Consider the following 21,921-nt stretch of genomic DNA (forward strand, 5'->3'; position numbering starts at 1 on the left):
TAAACCAAGATGAACGGACAAATACAGTCATCACACTGGAAGTACATATGTGGAAATGGAACCCAGTAACGTGAGGGCAGAGGTGAGGTGGGGATGAATGGGAAGAATGACGGAAGGGGTGACAGTGACGGAATGGCACTGGACTCAGAAACAGACATGAGAGAGCCGGGCACTGGTGGCTTACACCTGAAATCCTAGCAACTCAGGAGGCTGAGATCTGAGGATTATGACTCAAAGCCAGTCCAGGCAGGAAAATCTATGAGATTCTCATCTTTAATTAACCAACCAAGAATAAATAAATAAAGCTGGAAGTGAAGCTGTGGACTGTGGCTTAAGCAACAAAGCACTGGATTTAAGCAAAAACACTAAAGCAGAGCATCCTGGCCCTGAGTTGAAGCCCCAGTATTGGCATGAATTAATTATCAAATAAAAGGTAAACCTATCACAACTACTTGTAAACCTTCTAGTTACCTTTATAATGATGCCTAAATTATATACAGCATTCAAAAACACTTTAGATCCTGAATCCTGCCCATTGTCTTTTACCTTTACTCCTTTATCATCTACACTTCAGACACCCTGACCTTCAAAACCTCCATGTCATTTCTGCTGTTTATTCTTTACTCAACCATACAGCTTGCACCTCTTAGGATTCCCATTCTCAAAGGTTTCTTTTGACCAATAACCTCAAAGAACCTCCCAATTGTTCTCTTCCACAAACTGCTTTTCTGAGTAGCATTCCTAGCTAACAGGTTTCTTATTGTCTAGCTCTCCCAACCTAATGTCAACTCCATGTTAACAGAAAATGTGTCTTCCTTATTTGCAACTGAAAAACTCACATTTAGAATATTTTCAAGCACACAGTAGGTCTGCAACCAAACAAAAAAACAAAAACAAAAAAAAAACCTTTCAAAAAGGGGGTAACATTGATCAAGGCATATTGCCCTCATAATCTGACGTGTTGAACTGAAATTTCTTTGTACAACTACTTAAAATAATGAATAAATAAATGAAATTTAAAAAGCCAGTACATCTGAGGGAGAAAAAAAAGGAAGAGTAAACTGAAAGAAGGGATTGCTTTTGCCTAGAATAATCAGTAAGACAAGCCAGGCACCAGTGGCGCAAACCTGTAATCCTAGATATTCAGGAGGCTAAGATCTGAGGATCTTTCCTGCCCAGGCAGGAAAGTTCATGAAACTCTTACCTCCAGTTAAACACACACACACACACACACACACACACACACACACACGCCCCAAGTGTAGCTGTGCCTCAAGTGGTAGAGCACCAACATTAAACACAAAAGCTTACTCTGACTTCATGGACAAAAACAGAAAACCAGGACCACAGATGGCAAGTACCAATCCGTTACATCCTTGATTCAAGAGAGAGGGGGAAAAAAAGGGATCTTAGGTAATGTACAAACAAAATATGCAATATGTTTTTCAAGAAAAAACAGCTCATAGGGCAATAGGGACTGGAAACTGGTACAATCATGTGAAACACAGCTGGATTAATTAAGGCACTGGATTTAAACCCTATTTGGTTATCAATGGCCCATTATGGGTGTTTGACTAGAAAAGAGACACAATCTAAAAGGACAGGTTTTCTAACAAGTCTATATTGGACTGTGCAGCTCACACACCTCGTAGATTGGAAAACAAAGAAAGGAAGGTCCCATTCTTGGGAACAGGCGTTTGAAAAATAATGACATTTTCTTTCTGGGGAAAAAAAAAAAACTAAATAAAAAAAGGAGGAGGAAGAATCCCAAATGCAGTCTCAGCTAGTGAAATAGACAGGTCGGCCGCACCCGCAGACTACAGACACCACGACCCCGCGCGTCCCCGGGGGCGATCTTGGCCCGGACAGCCCCCTCTCGGGGCAGGGTCTCGGGACCCCCACGCTGACCCCCACACTCGTCCCCCAACCCATCGCCTCCCCTACTCCAGCGCCGTCCTACCTCCCGGCCCAGCGAGCACACTGCCCTAGCAGGCCGGGCGTGCGCATGTCCGGAAGAATTAAAGATTTTCTTGCCTCCGACCAGAGCCGACTTAAGGGGGTAGGCACAAGGAAAGAAAGTCCCAAGTCTAAGCAAATGGAGTGTCTGGAGATGTAGGGCCGCTGGGGGGCGCAGGTAGGACTAGAAGGCGGAGAGGGGCGGGGCTAGGTGGGGCGGGAACAGAGGGGGCGGGATGAAGCAGGAAAAAAAGGCAGGATCAAGGAGAATCAGGAAAGAGATTGGCAGGACTAGGCGTGGTAGGCGTGTCAGGGGCGGGAAGAAGAGGGCTTGAAGCCAATTGGGAGGCTGGACGTAAAAGAGAGGGCGTGGAGAGGCCGGTGGGGCGGAGCTTTCCCGTTGGCCCCGCCCCGAGCTTCCGGGTACCAGCGGCTTCCGTGGTGGTCTCGGCCGTGGGGCTGTGCTCGCCCGCTTCGCCGGATCCACGGGAGGTCATCTGAGGCCCGGCCCCCGCTGCTCCGGGGTCGTCGCGAGGCCATTGCAGAGCACCTTAGCTCCCGAGAGAGCGAGGTTAGGACGTAGTTTCGTGGACGGGGCTCCATCCGGGTGAGACCTGTGAAGGGGATCGCGGGAGACCACGGCCCGGCGGCCCACGCCTGTCATCCCAGCCACCACGGGGGCCTGGGCTCTGAGGACCGCGGTTCGCAGCCAGCCCGGGCAGGCTCTTCACCTCCACTTAACCACCCCAAACCAGAAATGGTGCTGTGGCTCAAGCGGTAGAGGGCCAGTCTCGAGCGAAAGACCTCAGGGAGGACGCCCAGACTTTTGAGTTCTAGCCCGGCTCCTGCACCCACAAAAACAAACCACCAGTGGGATTTGGGGGGCGAACCTTAGGCTTGAAGGGGAGTCCGTGGGTGCTGCTGAGCTTCTCAGGCTTCTCAGATCCCTGGGGGGGTGGGGGGCGGGGGGTGCTTATGAAAGGAAATATCTTTTCTTGAAAACCAGAGACCCTGGTCCTGTGGGGAGCAGCCTTGCGATCCTGACAAGAGTCAGCATGTGGAGAGGGATGTCAAGGATCATGGAGACATTGACATTGGTAGATGGGCAGGGACAGTAGCAGACACTGGCAGCTTGGAGAGGAGACAGAACAAAAAGCAAACCCTGGGAAAGCCTGGAAGCACCTTTAGCCATCTGTGTCCATCTGGGATGGACACAGAAACCTATGTCTCCCCGCCCCCCACCACACCTCCCCATTATTTTCCCTTTCCAGACGGAATCTTTGAAGATCTATTTGTTAGAAAGTTCCAATTTTTTTTAAATATTAAAAATGCTTTTGCACTTGCCCGGTGCTGGCTACTCAGGAGGCTGTGATCTGAGAAAGATAATAATTAGGGAGCCAGCCTGAGTAGGAAGGTCCTTGACATTCTCCAGTTAACAAGAAAAATGCTGGGAGTAGACTCTGTGGCTCAAGTGGTAGAGAGCCAGCCTTGTGTGAAAAAGTTAAGGGACTGCCTGTGTTTCTCTCTCTCTCTCTCTCTCTCTCTCTCTCTCTCTCTCTCTCTCTCTCTCTCTCTCTCTCTCTCTCTCTCTCTCTCTCTCTCTCTCTCTCTCCCTCTCCCTCTCCCTCTCCCTCTCCCTCTCCCTCTCCCTCTCCCTCTCCCTCTCCCTCCCCTCATATTATGTCCACTTAAGAAGTGATGTAGTGATGTAGTATTGAGAGCTCATTTGGGTCTCACAAGATGAAGCTGACTTTATTATTCCTCAGTTGCCACTGAATCATATTAAGTTGGCTCATGCCTATAGTCCTAGCTACTCAGGGGCCAATATCTGAGACGCATGCTTCAAAGCCAGGGAAGGAAAACCTGTGAGACTATCTTCATTTAACCACCAGGAAACTGGAATGGAAGCAGTAGCTCAAGTAGAGTACTGTAGCCTTGAGTTCAAGCCCCTGTACGGGTTCACACACACACACACACACACACACATACACATCAGCACCAGAACAAAGTCCTTTCATGTGAATTGATATTTACAGATGAGGAAAGAAAGCAAACCCAGAGGACAATTAGATGCAGTCCAAATTGAATGTCTTAGGAAACCAAGTAGTTGGCTTTGGAGTGTTTTGTTTGTTTAGGGTACAAATCGTTCGTTACTATTTTATACGAAACAGTGAACAGTGACTAAACAGGGAACAGTGACTATTGATCTACCAGTTTGCAGGTGTCATCTCTGAACCTACTGTAAACTTTTCCTGAGAATTTCTCATATTTCAGGAGTGGAAGATGAGCAAACCCATAACCCCATCAACCTATGTGCGAAACCTGAATGTTGGACTAATCAGAAAGCTTTCAGATTTTATGGATCCTCAAGATGGATGGAAGAAACTGGCAGTTGCCATTAAAAAGCCATCTGGTGATGAAAGATACAATCAGTTTCATATCAGGTAACACACAAATTCTTTTTAACTGTTTATATCATAAGAATGATAAAGTTATAAGTAACTTTAATATTGAAGTAGAGTATAGAAATTGAACCTCTGTATTATGGAAGAGACAATGATAGTATGAGCCTTTTATGGTTTTCTTTTGTGGGGGGTTGTTTTATTTGATGGGTTGGTTGGCTGATTGGTAGGGTTTAGTGTGTGTCTGTGTGAATCCTGGGGCTTAAACTGAGGTTCTAGCAGTTGTCCCTGAGCTTTTTTGCTCAAGACTAGAACTGTACCTCTCGAGCCACAGCTCCATTTCCAGATTTTTTTTCTGGTTAATTGAAGTTGGCACTCTTGTAGACTTTCCTGCTTGGGATGGCTTTAATTCATGATCCTCAGATCTCAGCCTCCTGAGAAGCTAGGATTATATGCATGACTACTGATTCCTGGCCTGGTTTCTGTTTTTCTTTGCAATTTTTTCTCTATTCTACACTTGTGTGTGTGTGTGTGTGTGTGTGTGTGTGTGTGTGTGTGTGTGTGTGTGTGTTTACTGGCTGGGACTTGAGTTCAGGGCCTTACATTCTCACTTGTCTTTTTCACTTCAGGCTAGTACTCTGCTACTTGAATCACATCCCCACTCTCTATTATCATCATCTCTGTCTTCTGCTCTTGCCTCAGTATAATTTTTGCAAGCTCTCTTCCTGTCTCTTTCCTTTAATTCCGTGGATGGTGCCATGAGTTAGACAGGGACATGTTTTCAAGTAGTAATTTTATTTCTTTTTATTTGTTTTAAGGAGATTCGAAGCATTACTTCAAACTGGGAAAAGTCCCACATCTGAGTTATTGTTTGACTGGGGTACCACAAATTGCACTGTTGGAGAGCTTGTGGATCTTTTGATCCAAAATGAGTTTTTTGCTCCTGCAAGTCTTTTGTTGCCAGGTAACTGGGTGTGAGAGTGGGAAGACAAAAGCAAAAGTAGAAACGTGTGTGTGTGTGTGTGTGTGTGTGTGTGTGTGTGTGTATGTGTGTGAGAGAGAGAGAGAGAGAGACAGACAGACAGACAGACAGACAGAGACAGAGAGAGACAGAGAGACAGTGTGACAGCATTTGCACTTGGGCTTTAACTCAAGGCCTGCATGCTCCCTGAGCTGTTCTGCTAAAGGCTGACACTCTACCATCTGAGCTATAGCTATACCTTTGGGCTTTTGGTATGTAATTGGAGATAAGATTCGCACAGACGTTCATGCACAGGGTGGACTTTGAACCGTGATCCTCAGATCTCAGCCTTCTGAGTAGCTGAGCTTATAGATGTGAGCCACCAGCACCCAGATTGAAACAATTCCTCTTCATACTTTTTCTATCAACAAACCTGAAACTTGAGTCTCTCTCATTCTTTTCAGCTTGTATTTTATTCTATTTTGCAGATGCTATTCCCAAAGCTGATAATATTCTCCCTATTAAAGAAGCCATAACAGTTCCACAGGAACTGGTGCCTAGCTCTGAAAAAGAAAAGGTATCTGTGATACCTGTACAAAATTTTGAACAAAACTGTGTGCCACCAGACTGCACAGATTCAGCGAATGAGAGTTCAGAAGATAGTGACATCCGTAAGTAGCATTTCTTCCTTTTCCTTAAAATGTCAATCCTTAATATGTCAATCTCATCGTGTCAATATTAGTTACAGTCCTTTACTGTTTATTCCAAGCCTTTTTAGTCTTTTCCACAAGTGAATTCATTATGAACACAAAACACTGCTTTAAAGGAAATCTGTCCTGCTTATGCATCAGCCAGTTACATGGACCACACTGATTTGTGGAGGTTTCCTCCTAATATCTTAAGCACCTTCTTCATTCCTTTAATCAGGGAGTTATCTGTGACTAGAGGCAGCAGGACATGTGAATAAACTTAAAAGAACCTAAATAACTAAGTACTTTAAAAAATGTTAGCTGGGCACTGGTGGCTGATGCCTATAATTCTAGCTACTCAGGAAGCTGAAATCTAAGGATCATGGTTTGAAGCCAGCTCAGGCAGGAAAATCTGTTGAGAGTTTTGCCTCCAGTTAACTACCAAAGAACAGATAGTAGAGCTATGGCCCCAGTGGTAGAGTGCAAATCTTGAGCACCTAGTTCATGAGTTCAAGCCCCAAGACCGGTACACATACACAAAAATAATATGCAACGGTAGAGATTGGACTTTATCCAGTTTTGTTAACTATAAATATATCCAAATTCATGAATTATATCTATATACAGACTATCCACATTTGGGAAATATATGTATATGTTTATTTATATATGTTTTATATATTTATGTATATACATATTTACATAAACATTTGTATATATATCTTCAAATTAAGCAAACACCAAAATTGATATCAATTTGATTTTTACTTATACCCATGTCTCTTGCATCTTTGACATTATAGGTTTTCATAATTTTTCATTTTATGAACTGAAGAGTGTCACGAATGATTTTGATGAACGCCCTATTTCTATGGGTGGCAGTAAAATGGGCGAGGGAGGATTCGGAGTTGTGTATAAAGGTTATGTGAACAACACAGCAGTGGCAGTGAAAAAACTTGCAGCGGTAAGTCCCATCTTCAGAAGTGAAAAGACTGGAAGGAAAAGCCATACAATAAAATTTATACTAACCTTCACCAAGGTTATTAATGAACTTTATGAAGTTCGTTACTAAGGCCTATATTTTCTTTAAATAATGCCCTCTAAACTGGTAGTTCTTAACATCTAAAGGTCTTATGATCTTTTGAGAATTACAGACTTCATGCCTGAGAGAAACATTTGTACGCCTACACATATGATCATATATATACTTTTGAAATACTCACTGAATCAAGTGGGGACGCCCTATTCTATATAGTGCTTTATGTACATCAAGATTAAAATGGGGTTGGATGCCAGTGGCTCACACCTCTAATCCTAGCTGTTCAGGAGTCTGGCATCTCAGGATCACCAAGTCTGTGGGAACTTTATCTCCAGTTAACCAGTAAAATACCACAAGTGGTAGAGCACCAGCCTTGAATGATACAACTAAAAGACAACACCAGTACACCAGTACTGTGGCACACAAAAGAAATTAAATAGTAATCAATAGTAAAATACTAAGAAATAAATTTTGCGTGTGTGCGGAGATCATGGGGCTTGAACTCTGGGCCTGGGAGCTATCCCTGAGCTCTTCAGCTCAAGTCTACCACCCTACTCCTGGGCCTGGGCATGGTCCCTGAGCTCTTTAGTTCAAGGCTACTGCCCTACCCCTTGAGCCTCAACCCCACTTCCAGATTTTTAGTAGTTCATTAGAGATAAGAGTCTCAAGGTCTTTAGTACCCAAGCTAGCTTTGAACCTTGATCTTCAGATCTCAGCCTCCCGAGTAGCTAGGATTACAGGTGTGATCCTGTAAAATATTATACATATGTTTATGTGTGTGTGTGTGTAGATATGCACACATATGTGCATTTGTTTACATTATTTTTCCCATTTAAAAACGAAGTTTAGAAAATATCCATGAAGAAGAAAGTATTGAAAACTTTTTTTTTTTTGCCAGTCCTGGGCTTGAGCTCAGGGCCTGAGCACTGTCCTTGGACTTTCTCAAGGCTAGAGCTCTACCACTTGAGCCTCAACACCACTTCTGGCTTTTTTCTATGTATGTGGTACCGAGGAATCGAACCCGGGTCTTCATGCATGCTAGGCAAGCACTTTAACCACTAGGCCAAATTCCCAGCCCGTTGAAAACTTTCTTATCTTTGCCCTTGGATCTCATTTCTATTGGAGTGTTCACTTTTTATTTTGTGATTTGTTATATTTTAAATGTTAAGTTTTTAGATTTATATTTTAAATATCTAGAAAAATCTCAAGATTTCATATGGTATAGGCACTTATGTATTACAAATATTTTTGTAGGTTTTGTTTTTTCTTTGCATTTTCTATTACACAGTATCTTTTTCAAAATTTCTGTGCAATGTGGTTATAATTAAAAGAAATTTGCCTGTTTTTCCTGTTCACTAACAAACTCTGGACCTTGAGCAGCTCACTAATACGTCTCAATACCAGTTGTTCTGTAAAATGAAAAACTAATATGGTTTCTGGGGGGTGGTGTGTGTGTGTGTGTGTGTGTGTGTGTGTGTGTGTGTATGTCCTGGTACTCATGTTTTCATTATTTTCACTCAAGGCTCTGGTGCTCTACCACTTGGCTACACCTCCATTTTCAGCATTTATTTATTTATTTTTTTGGCTAATTAGGGATAAGAGTCTCAGGGACTTTCCTGCCTGTTTGCCTTCAAACTGTGATTCTCACATCTCAGCTTCCTGAATAGGTCAGATTAAAAGTATGGGCCCCTAGCACTCAGCTTTCTTTACTGTTTTAAAGAAGATAGATAAGTAGATAAGCCAACTATCTCTTCAGCCTTCTTTTATCTTTAAAAGCCATAGGGTTATTGTAGTGTATTGTGTTTTCTTCTCAGGTGGTTGATATTAGTACTGAAGAACTGAAAGAACAATTTGACCAGGAAATAAAGGTCATGGCAAAGTAAGTGCTAATGTGGCAATGTGATATAGAGGAAAAACACTGTGGATATTTGCAAATACAACATGAAAAAATTACTGTAGGGCCAGGAGTTTGACCTAGTGGTAGAATGCTTGCCTAGCATGCACGAAGACCTGGGTTCAATTCCTCGGTACCACATACATAGAAAAAAAAGCCGGAAGTGGTACTATGACTCAAGTTGGTAGAACTCTTGCCTTGAGAAAGCCCCAGGACTGGCAAAACAAAATAAAAGAAAAAGAGTATTATATGGTGTGCTCTTCATTTCCATAACCATGCTGAACAGAAGTCAGTATTTTAAATCACAACAAAGTTACACGGAATTCCAGCTATTCCATCATCCTGGTATTTTTGCTCCCAGGATTCATGATAGACCAATTGTGGAAATACCTTTAAAAAGCTCTTTCTAGTTGAATCCCTGGTAGCTCATGCCTGTAATCTTAGCTTCTAAGGAGACTGAGATCTGAGGATTGTGCTGTAAAGCCAGCCTAGGCATGAAAGTCTGTGAGCCTCTTATCTTCAATCACCACCAAAAAGCAGAAGTAGAGCTGTGGTTCAAGTGGTGGTACACCAGCTAAGGAACAGTGTCCAGGCTCCAAGTTCAAGTTACTCATAAAAGAACTGACGCTTTCTGCTTCTGGTTTGTCACTTTCTGATTGGCAAAGATGTCTAGAAGTGTTATAACAATTTCAACAGGCTTTTTGAAATCTATTGCAGTTGAACACAGGTAAGAATCAGCCTAGTCTTTAATCAAACTCTCTTCTATCCCAGCGATCTGAATTATTTTCTTTTGGACCATAATGTAGAAATTTTGCTTCTAATGCTAATCACTATTACTGAAAAGAGAACGTCATTAAAAAATAGTAATTTTAAATATACATACACAAGCATGAATTATAAAGGATAGCACATTTCCTGTAAAAACTCTCATTTGCCTAACTTATAATCTACCAATGAATGCATTACTATTATAACTTTGCATAGAAAACTGTTTGTTGCAGGTGTCAGCATGAGAACTTAGTAGAATTGCTTGGATTCTCCAGTGAAGGTGAGGACCTCTGCTTGGTATATGTTTACATGCCCAACGGCTCATTGCTAGATCGACTGTCGTGTTTGGTAAGATACCTGTTCATCAAGATTGCCTGGCTTTCTGCTTCTGGTTTGGCATACGAATGTTCATTCTCTGACAGAATCTTCTAACCCATGTTAAACTTAATATTTTTCCTGCTCTGTGTAAATAACACAGTTGAAGCCCAGTGCTAGTGGTTCATGTCTGTAATCCTAGCTGCTGAGGAGGCTAAGATCTGAGGATCATGATGGAGAGCCAGCCTAGGCAGAGATAGCTAACAGACTCCTATCTCTAAGTAACGAAAAGCCAGCAGTAGAGGTGTGGCTCAAGTAGTACAGCATCAGTCTTAAGTGGAAAAAGCTAAGGGAGCATGTAAGACCTTCCCTTCTGGTCCTAGCCTCACTCACACACACAAAATAAAATATATGTGTGGATATGTGTGTATACCTGTGTGTGTATATATATATATATATATATATATACATACGTGCATACATACACACCTACAGTTGTAATGTAAACTACTGAGATTGTCAGTGTCTTAGATGCTAATTTAAACTGTAAAATTATCCATCAAGGACAGACATTGAAGATGTATTTTATCTTCAAGTAAGAAATGCTAAGCCCTATTTGATCTTCATTCGAGACATTTTTTGACAACCTAAAAATTTATAACCCTGAATTCTTGGTGATCACATTTTCAGTGGTTGCCTAGGATATTAGCCTTTTGTATATTTTCTACAGATTTGTTTTTTTCCTTTTTTCAAATTGGTCTGTCTCTTCCTAAGGATGGCACTCCACCACTTTCCTGGCACATGAGATGCAAGATTGCCCAGGGTGCAGCTAATGGCATCGGCTTTTTACACGACAACTGCCATATTCACAGAGATATTAAAAGGTAAATGTGAATTCGAGAAAGCTTTTGAAAAGCCATCTTTAAAGAATCACTCGCTGGGCTCATGCCTGTAATCCTAGCTACTCAGAAGGCTGAGATCTGAGGATTATGGTTCAAAGCCAGCCAACCCAGGCACTAAAGACCATGCGACACTTATCTCCAATTTATCACTAAAAAAAAAGGGAAGTGGGGCTGTGGTCCCAGGAATAGGGCAGTAGCCTTGAGCTGAAGAGTTCAGTGACAACACCCAGGTAGGGTAGTAGCCTTGAGCTGAAGAGCTCAAGGGATAGCGCCCAGACCCAGAGTTCAAGCCCCATGACCGACAAAAAAAAAAAAAAAAAGGTATGCAAGAAATCAAGTCCTGTAGTTCCTGGTAGACCAAGGCAAGCCTTTTACTTTGATCATAAGTATAATGAGATACCATAGAAAATTATAAGAATATGGCATTATGGCCAGGTACCAGTGACGTAAACCTGTAACACTTACTACTTAAGAGGCTGAGATCTAAGGAGGAGCAAAGCTCAGAGCCAGCCCACATAAGAAAATCTGTGAAAGTCTTATCTCCAATGAACCAGCAAAATACCAGAAGTCAAGATTGTGGCTCAAATGGTAGGGTGCCAACCTTGAACAAAAGAGCTAAGGGATAGCACCCAGGCCCTGAGTTCAAGCCCTAATAACAGGACAGGAAAAAAGGAAAGGAAAGGCAAAAAGGGAAAGGAAAAGGATCTTATAGCCTTCATATTTTCAGGATTTCAGATAATCCAGTACAAAAGATTAACTTGAAATGAATGATTCAGGTCGGGAGTGTAGACTACTGGTAGAGTGCTTGCCTAGCATGCACAAAGCCCTGGGTTCAATTCCTCAGTACCACATACTCAAAAAAAGCTGGAAGTGGTGCTGTGGCTTAAGTGGCAGAGTGCTAGCCTTGAGAAAAATTTGTCCACGGACAGTGCCCAGGACCTGAGTTCAAGCCCGAGGACGGGCAAAATAAAAAAGAAATGAATGACTCATATACATGGCTTTGTAAATGAATGTTTGATGTTCTTTGGTTTGTAAAGGAGTCAAGCTGTGTTAGGAATGGAATCAGGAAGAGTGCTTTATTTCAAACCCAGACACAGGACAGCTATGGCATGTTGTCACTCATTGGTGGAAAGGCAAGAGTTAATCTTGTGAAAGAACTTTGGAAGGGAAGCCTGTTTACTAGAGACAAGTAAGAGGCAGGGGAGCAGACCCAGAAAGAAGTTCAATATGACACCAAAACGGAGTGGAGAAATTCAGTCTTCCTCAGTCACAGTAGGAGAGAGATAAAGAAAACAATTTATTATACATTATCTTCAAAAGGACTAAAAGATTACAAAATTCCCAGCATATGAAAGTGACAAGTGTTTAAAGAGATGGAAATGCTATTATCCTGGCTTCCCTGCTTTTATTTTAACACAGTGTGTATATCTGTATATATAGAATCATCATGATGTACCCCATAGAGCTATACAAGTATTATGTCTCATTAAAAAAATGAATACAGCTAGGCAACAGTGGCTCAGACATATAATCTTATTCAGGAGGCTGAGATCTGAGGATCAAAGCCAACCTGGGCAGGAAAGTAAGTAAGACTTTTATATCTAATAAACTACTAAAAAAAAAAAAAAGCCAGAAGTGCAACTGTGGCTTAAGTGGAAGTATACTAGGTTAAACATAAAAGCTCAAGAATAGCACCAGCATAACAACAACAACAACAAAAAGAATAAAATAGAATTTTGTAGAAAGTATGGTGCTTTTTTCCTCCAATTTAAATGTTACAGTAAAGATGATGTACAGAAGCATTACAGTTATATCAGTCAGGTAATGAGTACATGTACTTTTGAACAGTGTTACCATTTTCATAGTGGTACTTTTTATTTGGTAAAACATTTGCTCAAGGTACAGCATTTGATGCCCAACACCACCCCCCAAAAATGCTGGGAGTGCTTTGGAACTCTTTATAGGAAGTTACTTTTTAATAAATTATTTAATTATTTATAGGTAATGAAAATCTCTTTTCCATCAGTAGAAATTTTTTATTTTTCAGTACTAAAATATTTTACTTTTAATCTCATAAATGTCTTTTCAGTAGACAAAAATGGGGGGCAGGGAGTACACAAATGGAGGGAGGAAGAGTGAGCAAATGCAGTCATTATATTCAATGTATATTATTTAAAACATAAACTGTGTAACTTGAGGGGAAGGATGGGATGGGAAGGATGAGCATGGATGATAGAAGGGTGACATTAATCCAGATGCATTACTGCCGGGGCCTGTATGGTCATTCTAACTATTCAGAGAGCTGAAACCTGAGGATTGAGGTTCCAAGCTAGCCCAAAAAGCAAAAGCAATCATCTGAATTCTAGGCTTATTCACACAAATTTCAGGCTTTGATGCTTTATACTTATAAAATTCCTATGGTGTAGAAGAATCTGCACACATATATATGCGTGTGTGTGTGTATGTGTGTGTGTGTGTATAAATACAGGTATACATGAGTACACATGTGTGTATGTGTGTACATGCATGCAGATATGTAAGTACATTCAGATATGTGTCTATCTAAACAATTGTTTGACTCTCTTGGGAAGAAAAACACTGCTTTCTCCAATTTTGATTTTTTTTCAGTGCAAATATCTTGCTAGATAAAGACTTTACTGCCAAAATATCTGACTTTGGCCTTGCACGTGCTTCAGAGAAGTTTTCCCAGACTGTCATAACTAGCAGAATTGTGGGCACAACAGCATACATGGCACCTGAGGCATTGCGAGGAGAAATAACTCCAAAATCTGACATCTACAGCTTCGGTGTGGTAAGTTACACAGAAGAATCATTCTTCCAAGCTATGAAATTGGAAGAGCATTTTAATGTGATGGTTTGCTTAGTTCTCTTGCATAAAGATATAAATTACACACATTAACCTGTAATTCACATCGTAAAGTTCATAAAAACATCACAGTGTCTAAAAATTTTAGTTGATTTTTAAAATTACTGTGAGAAATGATTTTCTTGCCATGAATTATGATGGAGCTTATATTAAGTCAGTGTATAAAATGAAAAATGCCATACAATATGAATTTTCATCTCCTACTCTTTTGGCACTGTCTAATCTAATAGCAATAGTCTGTTTCTAATAATTGTGTGTGTGTCTGTGCACCCACACACACGCACACGTACCAGTACTAAAACTTGAACTCAGGGCCTGTGTACTGTTCGTCAGCTTTTGCTATTCAAGGGTAGTGCCCTACCCTGGAGGTACAGTTCCACTTCTGGGTTTCGATGTTAATTGGAGATAAGAGTCTCATATTCTTTTCTGCCATGGCTGGCTTCCATGATCCTCAAATCATGGCTGAGATCCTAAGATGTAAGCCTCCTGAGTATCTAGGATTACAGATGTGAGCCACCAGGGTCTGGCTTCCAAACATAATATATATATATATATATATATATATATATATATATATATATATATATATAGCCAGTCCTGGGGCTTGAACTCAGGACCTGGGCACTGTCCTTGGACATTTTTGCTCAAGGCTAGTGCTCTGCAACTTGAGCCACAGCACCACTTTTTCTAAGTATGTAGTAAGAAGGACTCAAACCTAGGACTTCATGTATGCTAGTGAGCACTCTGCCACTAGGCCACGCTCCCAGCCTTGGCTTTGTAATAATTTTTAAGACAGAGTTGAGAATAGAGAATGAGTTGCTAGAGAAAGTAGATTGGTCCTTTTAATATATATTTGTTGGGAGCCAGAGTCGAATCAAACTGTACCTTGACTTGCATCAGACAATGGCTTTATTGTCTTATTGCTTTCTGGCCCTATTCTATGTAAATGACCTGAGAATTACCATATGAATGTAACACCTGGAGGTTCCCTGGGTCTGGAGGAGGGAAGAAGCGGGAGTGGAAAATAAACGCAGCAGTCTCGGCAGTCTTTGCCTGGACTGCGGACATCCCGGACCCGGTGTGTCTGTCTCTCTTCTTTTTCTTCCTAGTCCTTGTCCCCTATTTCAGGAACCCCAATCTGCGAACCCTGGTTTGCTGCCGGTTGGCCCCGGCATATATTTTTCATGGATATGTTGCTTAGATGAAAATGTAGCTTCTTAGCACTGTGAAGTTAAGTCACAGGATTGTGCCTAATATTAAGAATGCTTGTGACACTGGGTGTTAGTCTCTCACGCCTGTAATCAAGCTACTCAGGAGGCTGAGTTCTGAGGAGCATGATTCAAAACCAGCCTGGGCAGGAAAGTCCATGAGACTCTTTTCTCCAATCAGCCCCCAGAATGCCAAAAGTAGAGGTATGATGGTATGGCTTAAGTGGTAGAGCACCAACCTTAAAGGAAAAAGTTCAGGTGTAGTGCCAGGCTCAGCCTACCTGTAATCCTAGCTACTCAGGAGGCTGGGATCTGAGGATCACAGTTCAAAGCCAAGCCAGCCTGGGCACTGAAGTCCATGAGACTCTTATCTACAAGTAGCCACCAGAAAACTGGAAAGTGGCCTTGTGGCTCAAGGGGTAGAGCAGTAGCCTTGAACTGAAGAGCTCAGGGACAACATCCAAGCCCAGAGTTCAAATCCCATGACCAACAACAACAAAAATTCAAGTCCCAGTACTGGCATACACACACACACACACACACACACACACACACACACACACACACACACACACACACACACACACACGGCCTCTGAAAGAAGGGGAAGGATTTTGACACATGTTGTCTTCTTTTTTTTTTTTTTTTAAACAAGTTGTCAATAGAAAAGAACTGTTCGTGGCTAGCATGGACTCAAAACATTTATGAAGGAAAAGAGACAAGAAATACCATGCACATCATCCAAATCCATGTTCTTTTTACTGTCTCTCTGGTCTTCCTGTTGTACTAATGGATTTTGGGGGTCTTCATAGGTTTTACTAGAAATAATAACTGGACTTCCAGCTGTGGATGAAAATCGTGAACCTCAGTTATTAGTAAGTCTTGTTATTTCGTTTTCAGTACTTTCCTCTTTGCAGTTATAGTAAAAAAAAAAAGCATAAGTATAAGGATACATATGGCATCTAGAAATGACATTTTCTATGGGTTGTGTTTTCTCTGGCAATATTTAATAACATAGGGAAAGAACATTAAGTATTTCTAATCAAAGCTCTGCCATGAGTCGGGGGCTGGTGGCTGATGTCTGTAATCCTAGCTTTTCAGAAGGCTAAGATCTGAGGATCATGGTTTAAAATGAATCTAGGCAGGAAAGTGTGAGACTCCAGTTAACTACCCAAAAGTCTTTAAGTGGAGGGATGGCTCAAGTGGTAGAACACCAGAACCCAGAAGAGAGGTGGGGCTTGAAGGGTTCTATCTACAGGAGGAAATCTCTACTGGCTGAAGGACTACTTAGGAGATGGATAGCTGGGAACTACTGGCTCACAACTATAACCCCAGCTACTCGAGAGGCTGAGATCTGATGATCACAAATTTGAAGCCAACCCAGGCAGGAGACTCTTACCTCCAACAAACTACCAAAAAGCCAGTAGTGGAGCTGTGGCTTAAATGTTAGAGTGCTACCTTTGAGTAAAAGAACTTAGGACAGCACCCAGCCCCTGAGTTCAAGCCCCAAGACCAGCATAACAACAACAAATGGAGGAGGAGACTGAGAGTGTAGTGTAACTCAGGGCAGAGCTTTTGCATGGTCCCCTAAATCTGTAAAATAAAAATAAAAAACAATGTAGGAGAACCAGGAAGAGGAGAACACAGATCTCAGAGCTAAAGACAAGATAATACCTCTTCATTTCACCAAGCTGTAGCTTATATTTTTTTCCAGACCTATCTGTACAAAGATCTGGATTTTCTGTCCTATTTCCTAAGATAAACATGCCCTTCAAAGCATAGGAAAGCCTCAAAACTGACTTGAATAAGGATGAGGTACAAAAAAGACAGAATTTCTCTCCATCGCCTAGAATTTGGCCTAGTGGTAGAGTGCTTGCCTAGCATGCTCGAAGACCCAGGTTCGATTCCTTGGAACCACATACATAGAAGAAAGCCAGAAATGGTGCGGTGGGCTCAAGTGGTAGAGCTCTAGCCTTGAGAAAGCCCAAAGCCTGATCTAAGGCCCTGAGTTTATGCCCAGGACTGGCAAAAAAAAAAGCTTGAAAGTAATACGATGTTTAATACAAGTACAGCTAAGATCCTTCAAGGAACTTTACATTATTACGAGATTTTTCCATGGCCTAAGCACTCTTTAAATTCAACTTTAATTCCAACTCAAAAATAATTGTTTCTTGGCCAGGAGTTTGGCCTAGTAGTAGAGTGCTTGCCTAGCATGCACAAAGACCCGGGTTCGATTCCTCGGTACCATATACATAGAAAAAAAAAAAGCTGGAAGTGGTACTGAGGCTCAAGTCGTAGAGCTCTAGCCTTGAGAAAGTCCAAGGACAGTGGTCACTCAAGCCCAGGACTGGCAAAATAAATAAGTAAATAAATAATAAGCGTTTCTATCATTGTATTAGTTTCCTTAGGCTTTCATTTAAAAAAAAATTTTTTTTCCAAAAGTCAGGGCACTGGTGTCATGCCTACAACCTTGGCTACTCAGGAGGCTGGGATCTGATCATCACTGTTCATAGCCAGCCCAGGCAGACAAATCTTTGAGACTTTTATCTCCAACTCATGAGTAGCAGTTAATGAGCAGTGTGGTTCAGGTGGTAGAGCACTCCCTGTGAGTGAAAAGGACAAACAAGAGTGTGAGGTTGTGAGTTCAAGTATCAGCACACGTGCAAAGTCAGGTTTCCATGAAGAATGTGTGATGAAGTGACAGAAGTGATTCTCTCCCAGGTCTGGAGGCCAGAGATCTGAAGCCAAGGCCCGCCCCCTAGTCCCGTCCAGAGAAGAACCCTTCCATCTCCCTCTGGCTTCTGGTGGCTTTTGGTAGAATTCTTTCTCTGTGGCCCCATCATTGCCTTCTCTGCCTTCATATCACAGGGTCTTCACTGGGTCCTCCTTCCTTTTTTTCTCTGATATGAAGACATTTCTCCTTGAATTTAGAATGCAACTGGATAATCCAAGAAGAATTATTCCCAGGATATTCAACTACATCTATGGAGATGGTTTCTTCCAGATAAGGGGCATTCACACATTCCAGGAATTAGGACACAAACATGTATTTCTTTTCATTTCTTTTTTCTTTTTGTTCAGTTGTGTGGCTTGAACTCTGAGCCTGGGTGCTGTCCCTGAGCTCTTTGGCTCAAGACTAGTACTCTTATCCTTGAACCACAGCACCACTTCCTGGACATGTATTTCTAAAGCCACCATTCAAACTGATGCACCATCTTACTCCTCTCCTTCTCTTCCAATTCATTTTTTTTTGTCCCCAGTGTAGGCCTGGGCAATGTTCCTAATTTCCTTTTTGTTAATATATTTTAATTTTTAAAGATTTTATTAACACTGATTTTTACATCATATTTGAAATGTCATGTTTAACAATCATGAAGGGAATCTCTATATGCAATCACTTTGCCCAAGGCCAGTGCTCTATTACTTGAGTCACAGTACCACTTCCATCTTTTTCTGTGATTCATTTGCGAGAAAGAGTCTCACAGACTTTCCTGCCCAGACTGGCTTTGAACTTTGGTCCTCAGATCGCAGCCTCCTGAGTAGCAAGGATAACAGGTGTGAGCCACCAGCACGCAGCTAGTTCATTGTTCTTTTATCCTGCCTTTCCACTTTGTTTTGCCTCCTTTCTTCTTTGAATCAGCAATTGGAGTACCTGCAGGAAAAATTGTCAGGTGAAGGGAGGGTGTCTAAGTCCAGAGGTTGGAATGGTACCATCAGAAGTGTCAGAGGAGCGCATTACTGGCTTTGAACTTTGGTCCTCAGATCGCAGCCTCCTGAGTAGCAAGGATAACAGGTGCGAGCCACCAGCACTCAGCTAGTTCATTGTTCTTTTATCCTCCCTCTCCACTTTGTTTTGCCTCCTTTCTTCTTTGAGTTAGCAATCTGAATACCTATAGGAAAAATTGTCAGGTGAAGGGAGGGTATCTAAGTCCAGAGGTTGGTATGGCACCATCAGAAGTGTGTCAGAGGAACACATTATCCTACTAACCCAGGGAATGTTGCTTGTGTGAGCAGTCAAGCCATCACATAAACACAGGCAAATGGTTGACAATGTACAGGGGTATAAATAATATATATAGTATGTGTATAAACATATGCATAAATTACATATATACACACGTTTATATACCTATATACTTCTGTGTATTTATGTATGCATGTGTCTCTAGTTAATATTTGTTATGTGTGTCTTCAATTCTTAATAAGATAATATAAAGAAGATAGGAAAAGAAAAATACATGTTATTTATGAAGTACTTGGAATAAGTAAAATTTACATTCTGATTTCTTTTACTTGAAGCTCCTAACAATGTTTTAAGTTTTAATGCTTGTTCTAAAGCTAGATATTAAGGAAGAAATCGAGGATGAAGAGAAGACAATTGGAGATTATGTTGACACGAAGATGAGTGACGCTAGCTCCTCTTCCATTGAGGCCATGTACACTGTCGCCAGTCTGTGTCTACATGAAAAGAAAAACAAGAGGCCAGACATTAAGAAGGTTTGATTTTCTCACAGTCATTGAAAAAAATGAAGGGGAGCTGGGTGTGTAGTTCACATATGTAATGCTAGCTACTCTAAGAAAACAGGCTGTGGCAGGGAAGTCCTTGAGACTCTTATCTCTAATTAACCAGCAAAAGCCCAGAAGCATTTCTGTGGCTCAAGTGGTAGAGTACCAACTCTGAGCAAAAATTCCCTAGTAGGATCATGAAGCCCTGAATACCAACCCCAGTGCCAGTGCTGGTGTGAAAATAAATAAATTAAAAGTGAATGACCGGGAGCGTGGCCTAGCAGTGGAGTGCTTGCCTAGCATGCACAAAGACCCGCTGGGTTTGATTCCTCGGTAGCACATACATAGCTCTTTGTGTAACGTTAATTTATTTGTTCTTTCTTTTTTTTTTTTTTTTTAAAAAAAAGGTTCAACAACTTCTACAAGAGACAACAGCTTCTTAAAACGATTGGGAAAGGCTCTTGATTTTTTGTTTAAATGAATAGCACTGAACTATTTTTAGAACTATTTTATTTCCTTCATGTTCTTAGCAAGTCAGTTTGATACAATGCAGCTATTATTCAGTTGCTTGTTGAACAACCTATGAAAGAAGTTCTAGCATTTGGAGACTTGCGCCTGCCCATTTCTGTGCCCACAATAAGGCCTGAAATATCTCCTTCAAAGAGCACTGAATACAGAAAGCAACATAATTCCCACAAAAAAAAAAAAAAACACTGGGTTAGAGGGGAGAAAAGACCCAAGCTTGAAGCTAAGTTGTTCCTGTTACCCATCTGCAACAAAGCTTTGGTTAAACTCTTTGCTGCTTTCAGCCTTTAGCTTGATTTCCTCTCTAGTAGATGGCTATCTTCCATACCTCCCTAATGAACAGGCATGAAAACCAAGTGATACAAAATATATACAAGCACTTTGTGCCATAGTAAAGGCACATTAAAAGTTTATGATCTTGCCGAGCACTGGTGGCTCACACCTGTAATCTTAGCTACTTCAGAGACTGAGATGTAAGGATCACAGGTAGGAAAATCCATATTACTCTTAGCCACCAGAAAGCACAGAAGCAGAGTGAAAAACGTAAGGGACAACACCCTAGTTCAAGATCCCGTACCAGCACACAGCCAAAAAAAAATTTATGGACGAATTTGCCAAACCCTATTGCAGTCAGACATTTATGTTCACAGGATGCCAGTTTCAATAATTCTGTACCACAAGGTATTTACAGATGATAGCCCCTTGGGTGGCTAAGCTGTTTTAGATTATATCACATGACAAGAGGGAAATGGTTCTGCACACGCATTAAGGGCCCTGATCAGCTGACTTTGGGTATCATAAGTGAAGAATGGACCTAACCAAAGTCAGAGAACTCACTGCTATGAACCTTGAAGAAGTAAGCAGCTGTTGTGGAGACCATATTATCCAGAACGTAAGCAATTTCTAGAAGGTGAGAGCTGCCATGCAACCATCATTCAGCAAATGGAACCATAGCTGTACAGCCACAAAGAACTGCATGCCACCCAAATCCTGCAAGAACACGGAAGAGTACTGCAGCAGCTAGATAACATCCCAGCCCCACTCACACCCCAATTGCTTCTTTTAGAGATCTTCAAGATGCCCATCCATCAGAGGTGGGCCTGGACTCGGGTTGCATGAAGCCACTGAATTTGTAATAATTAATCACAACAATAGGCTCCTGTCATGATTCTCTTGTGCCAATCCCATTTTATTTACAGATGCTGCCTCTGGTCTAAGGTGTGTAGAAAGGATGGAGTAAGTACATGAGGGGTGTAGTATGTACTGGTTTTCATTGGATTTCTTGTTTCATGAGGCCCCAGTCTTGTAGTTTATACAGCTTGTTTTATTATAGACAGAGTATCAGTAATAGGATGAATTCATTTTTTATTACCTTTATCTATTCTTTTTTTTTTGCTCTTTGCCAGTACCAGGGTTTGAACTCAGGGCCTTGTGCTTATTTGCTCAGTTGATGCTCTACCATTTGAGTCTTAACTCTTCCTCGTGTGTTTAAAATTCTTAGTTGATGTTGTTTGCATAACTTAACTTTGGAGGTGGAGAGAGAGGGTTTACTTAAACATAAAAACTGGCTGGTAGCCAGGCATTGCTGGCTTAGGCCTGCAATCCTAGCTACCAAGGAGACTGAGATCTGAAGACTAAGATAGAAGCCAGCCTGGGAAGGAAAGTCTGTGAGGCTCTTATTTCCAAAGTTACCCAGCAAAATGCCACACTGTAGGCATGGTAGACCTCGAGCCTTGAGTGAAAAAGCAAGCAAGAGCATAATGTCTTGAGTTTGAGCTTTAGTACTAGAACAACAACAACAAAAATTACCTGATGGAAAATGGCTATTCATGGAAGGAATACATAATGTCTGTAGTTCTTCAGTCACCC

General features: G+C 41.5%; 1 protein-coding gene across 4 annotated transcripts; it reads left to right on the plus strand.

Annotated features, from left to right (window-relative positions):
- The first annotated feature begins 2,460 nt into the window (after positions 1-2,460).
- On the plus strand, positions 2,461-21,708 carry Irak4 (interleukin 1 receptor associated kinase 4). Of its 4 annotated transcripts, XM_090324465.1 has the most exons (12): positions 2,461-2,563; positions 4,231-4,400; positions 5,177-5,322; positions 5,808-5,990; positions 6,812-6,972; positions 8,862-8,926; positions 9,943-10,057; positions 10,799-10,908; positions 13,555-13,738; positions 15,834-15,896; positions 19,360-19,518; positions 19,935-21,708. In XM_090324465.1, the coding sequence occupies exons 2-12, from the start codon at positions 4,240-4,242 to the stop codon at positions 19,968-19,970; spliced, it is 1,383 nt and encodes a 460-aa protein (XP_090180591.1). In that variant the 5' UTR covers positions 2,461-2,563; positions 4,231-4,239; the 3' UTR covers positions 19,971-21,708. The 4 variants fall into 4 exon arrangements, with proteins under 4 accessions (XP_090180591.1, XP_090180593.1, XP_090180594.1 ...); XM_090324467.1 differs by lacking the exon at positions 19,935-21,708 and having other exon boundaries at positions 19,364-19,510; XM_090324468.1 differs by lacking the exon at positions 19,935-21,708 and having other exon boundaries at positions 19,340-19,402.
- The last annotated feature ends 213 nt before the right edge of the window (positions 21,709-21,921 follow it).

Source organism: Megascapheus bottae, chromosome 2 (genome assembly GCF_031878675.1).
Source record: "Megascapheus bottae isolate mThoBot1 chromosome 2, mThoBot2.hap1, whole genome shotgun sequence".
NCBI lineage: Eukaryota > Metazoa > Chordata > Mammalia > Rodentia > Geomyidae > Megascapheus > Megascapheus bottae.

What these genes read in the sequence shown, in the direction of transcription:
- Irak4 (XM_090324465.1), top strand. Translation starts at nt 4,240, where the DNA reads ATGAGCAAACCCATAACCCCATCAACCTATGTGCGAAACCTGAATGTT. An exon ending in TACAATCAGTTTCATATCAG is followed by an intron (nt 4,401 to 5,176) that starts GTAACACACAAA and finishes ATTTGTTTTAAG; the next exon opens with GAGATTCGAAGCATTACTTC. An exon ending in GAAATAAAGGTCATGGCAAA is followed by an intron (nt 8,927 to 9,942) that starts GTAAGTGCTAAT and finishes TGTTTGTTGCAG; the next exon opens with GTGTCAGCATGAGAACTTAG.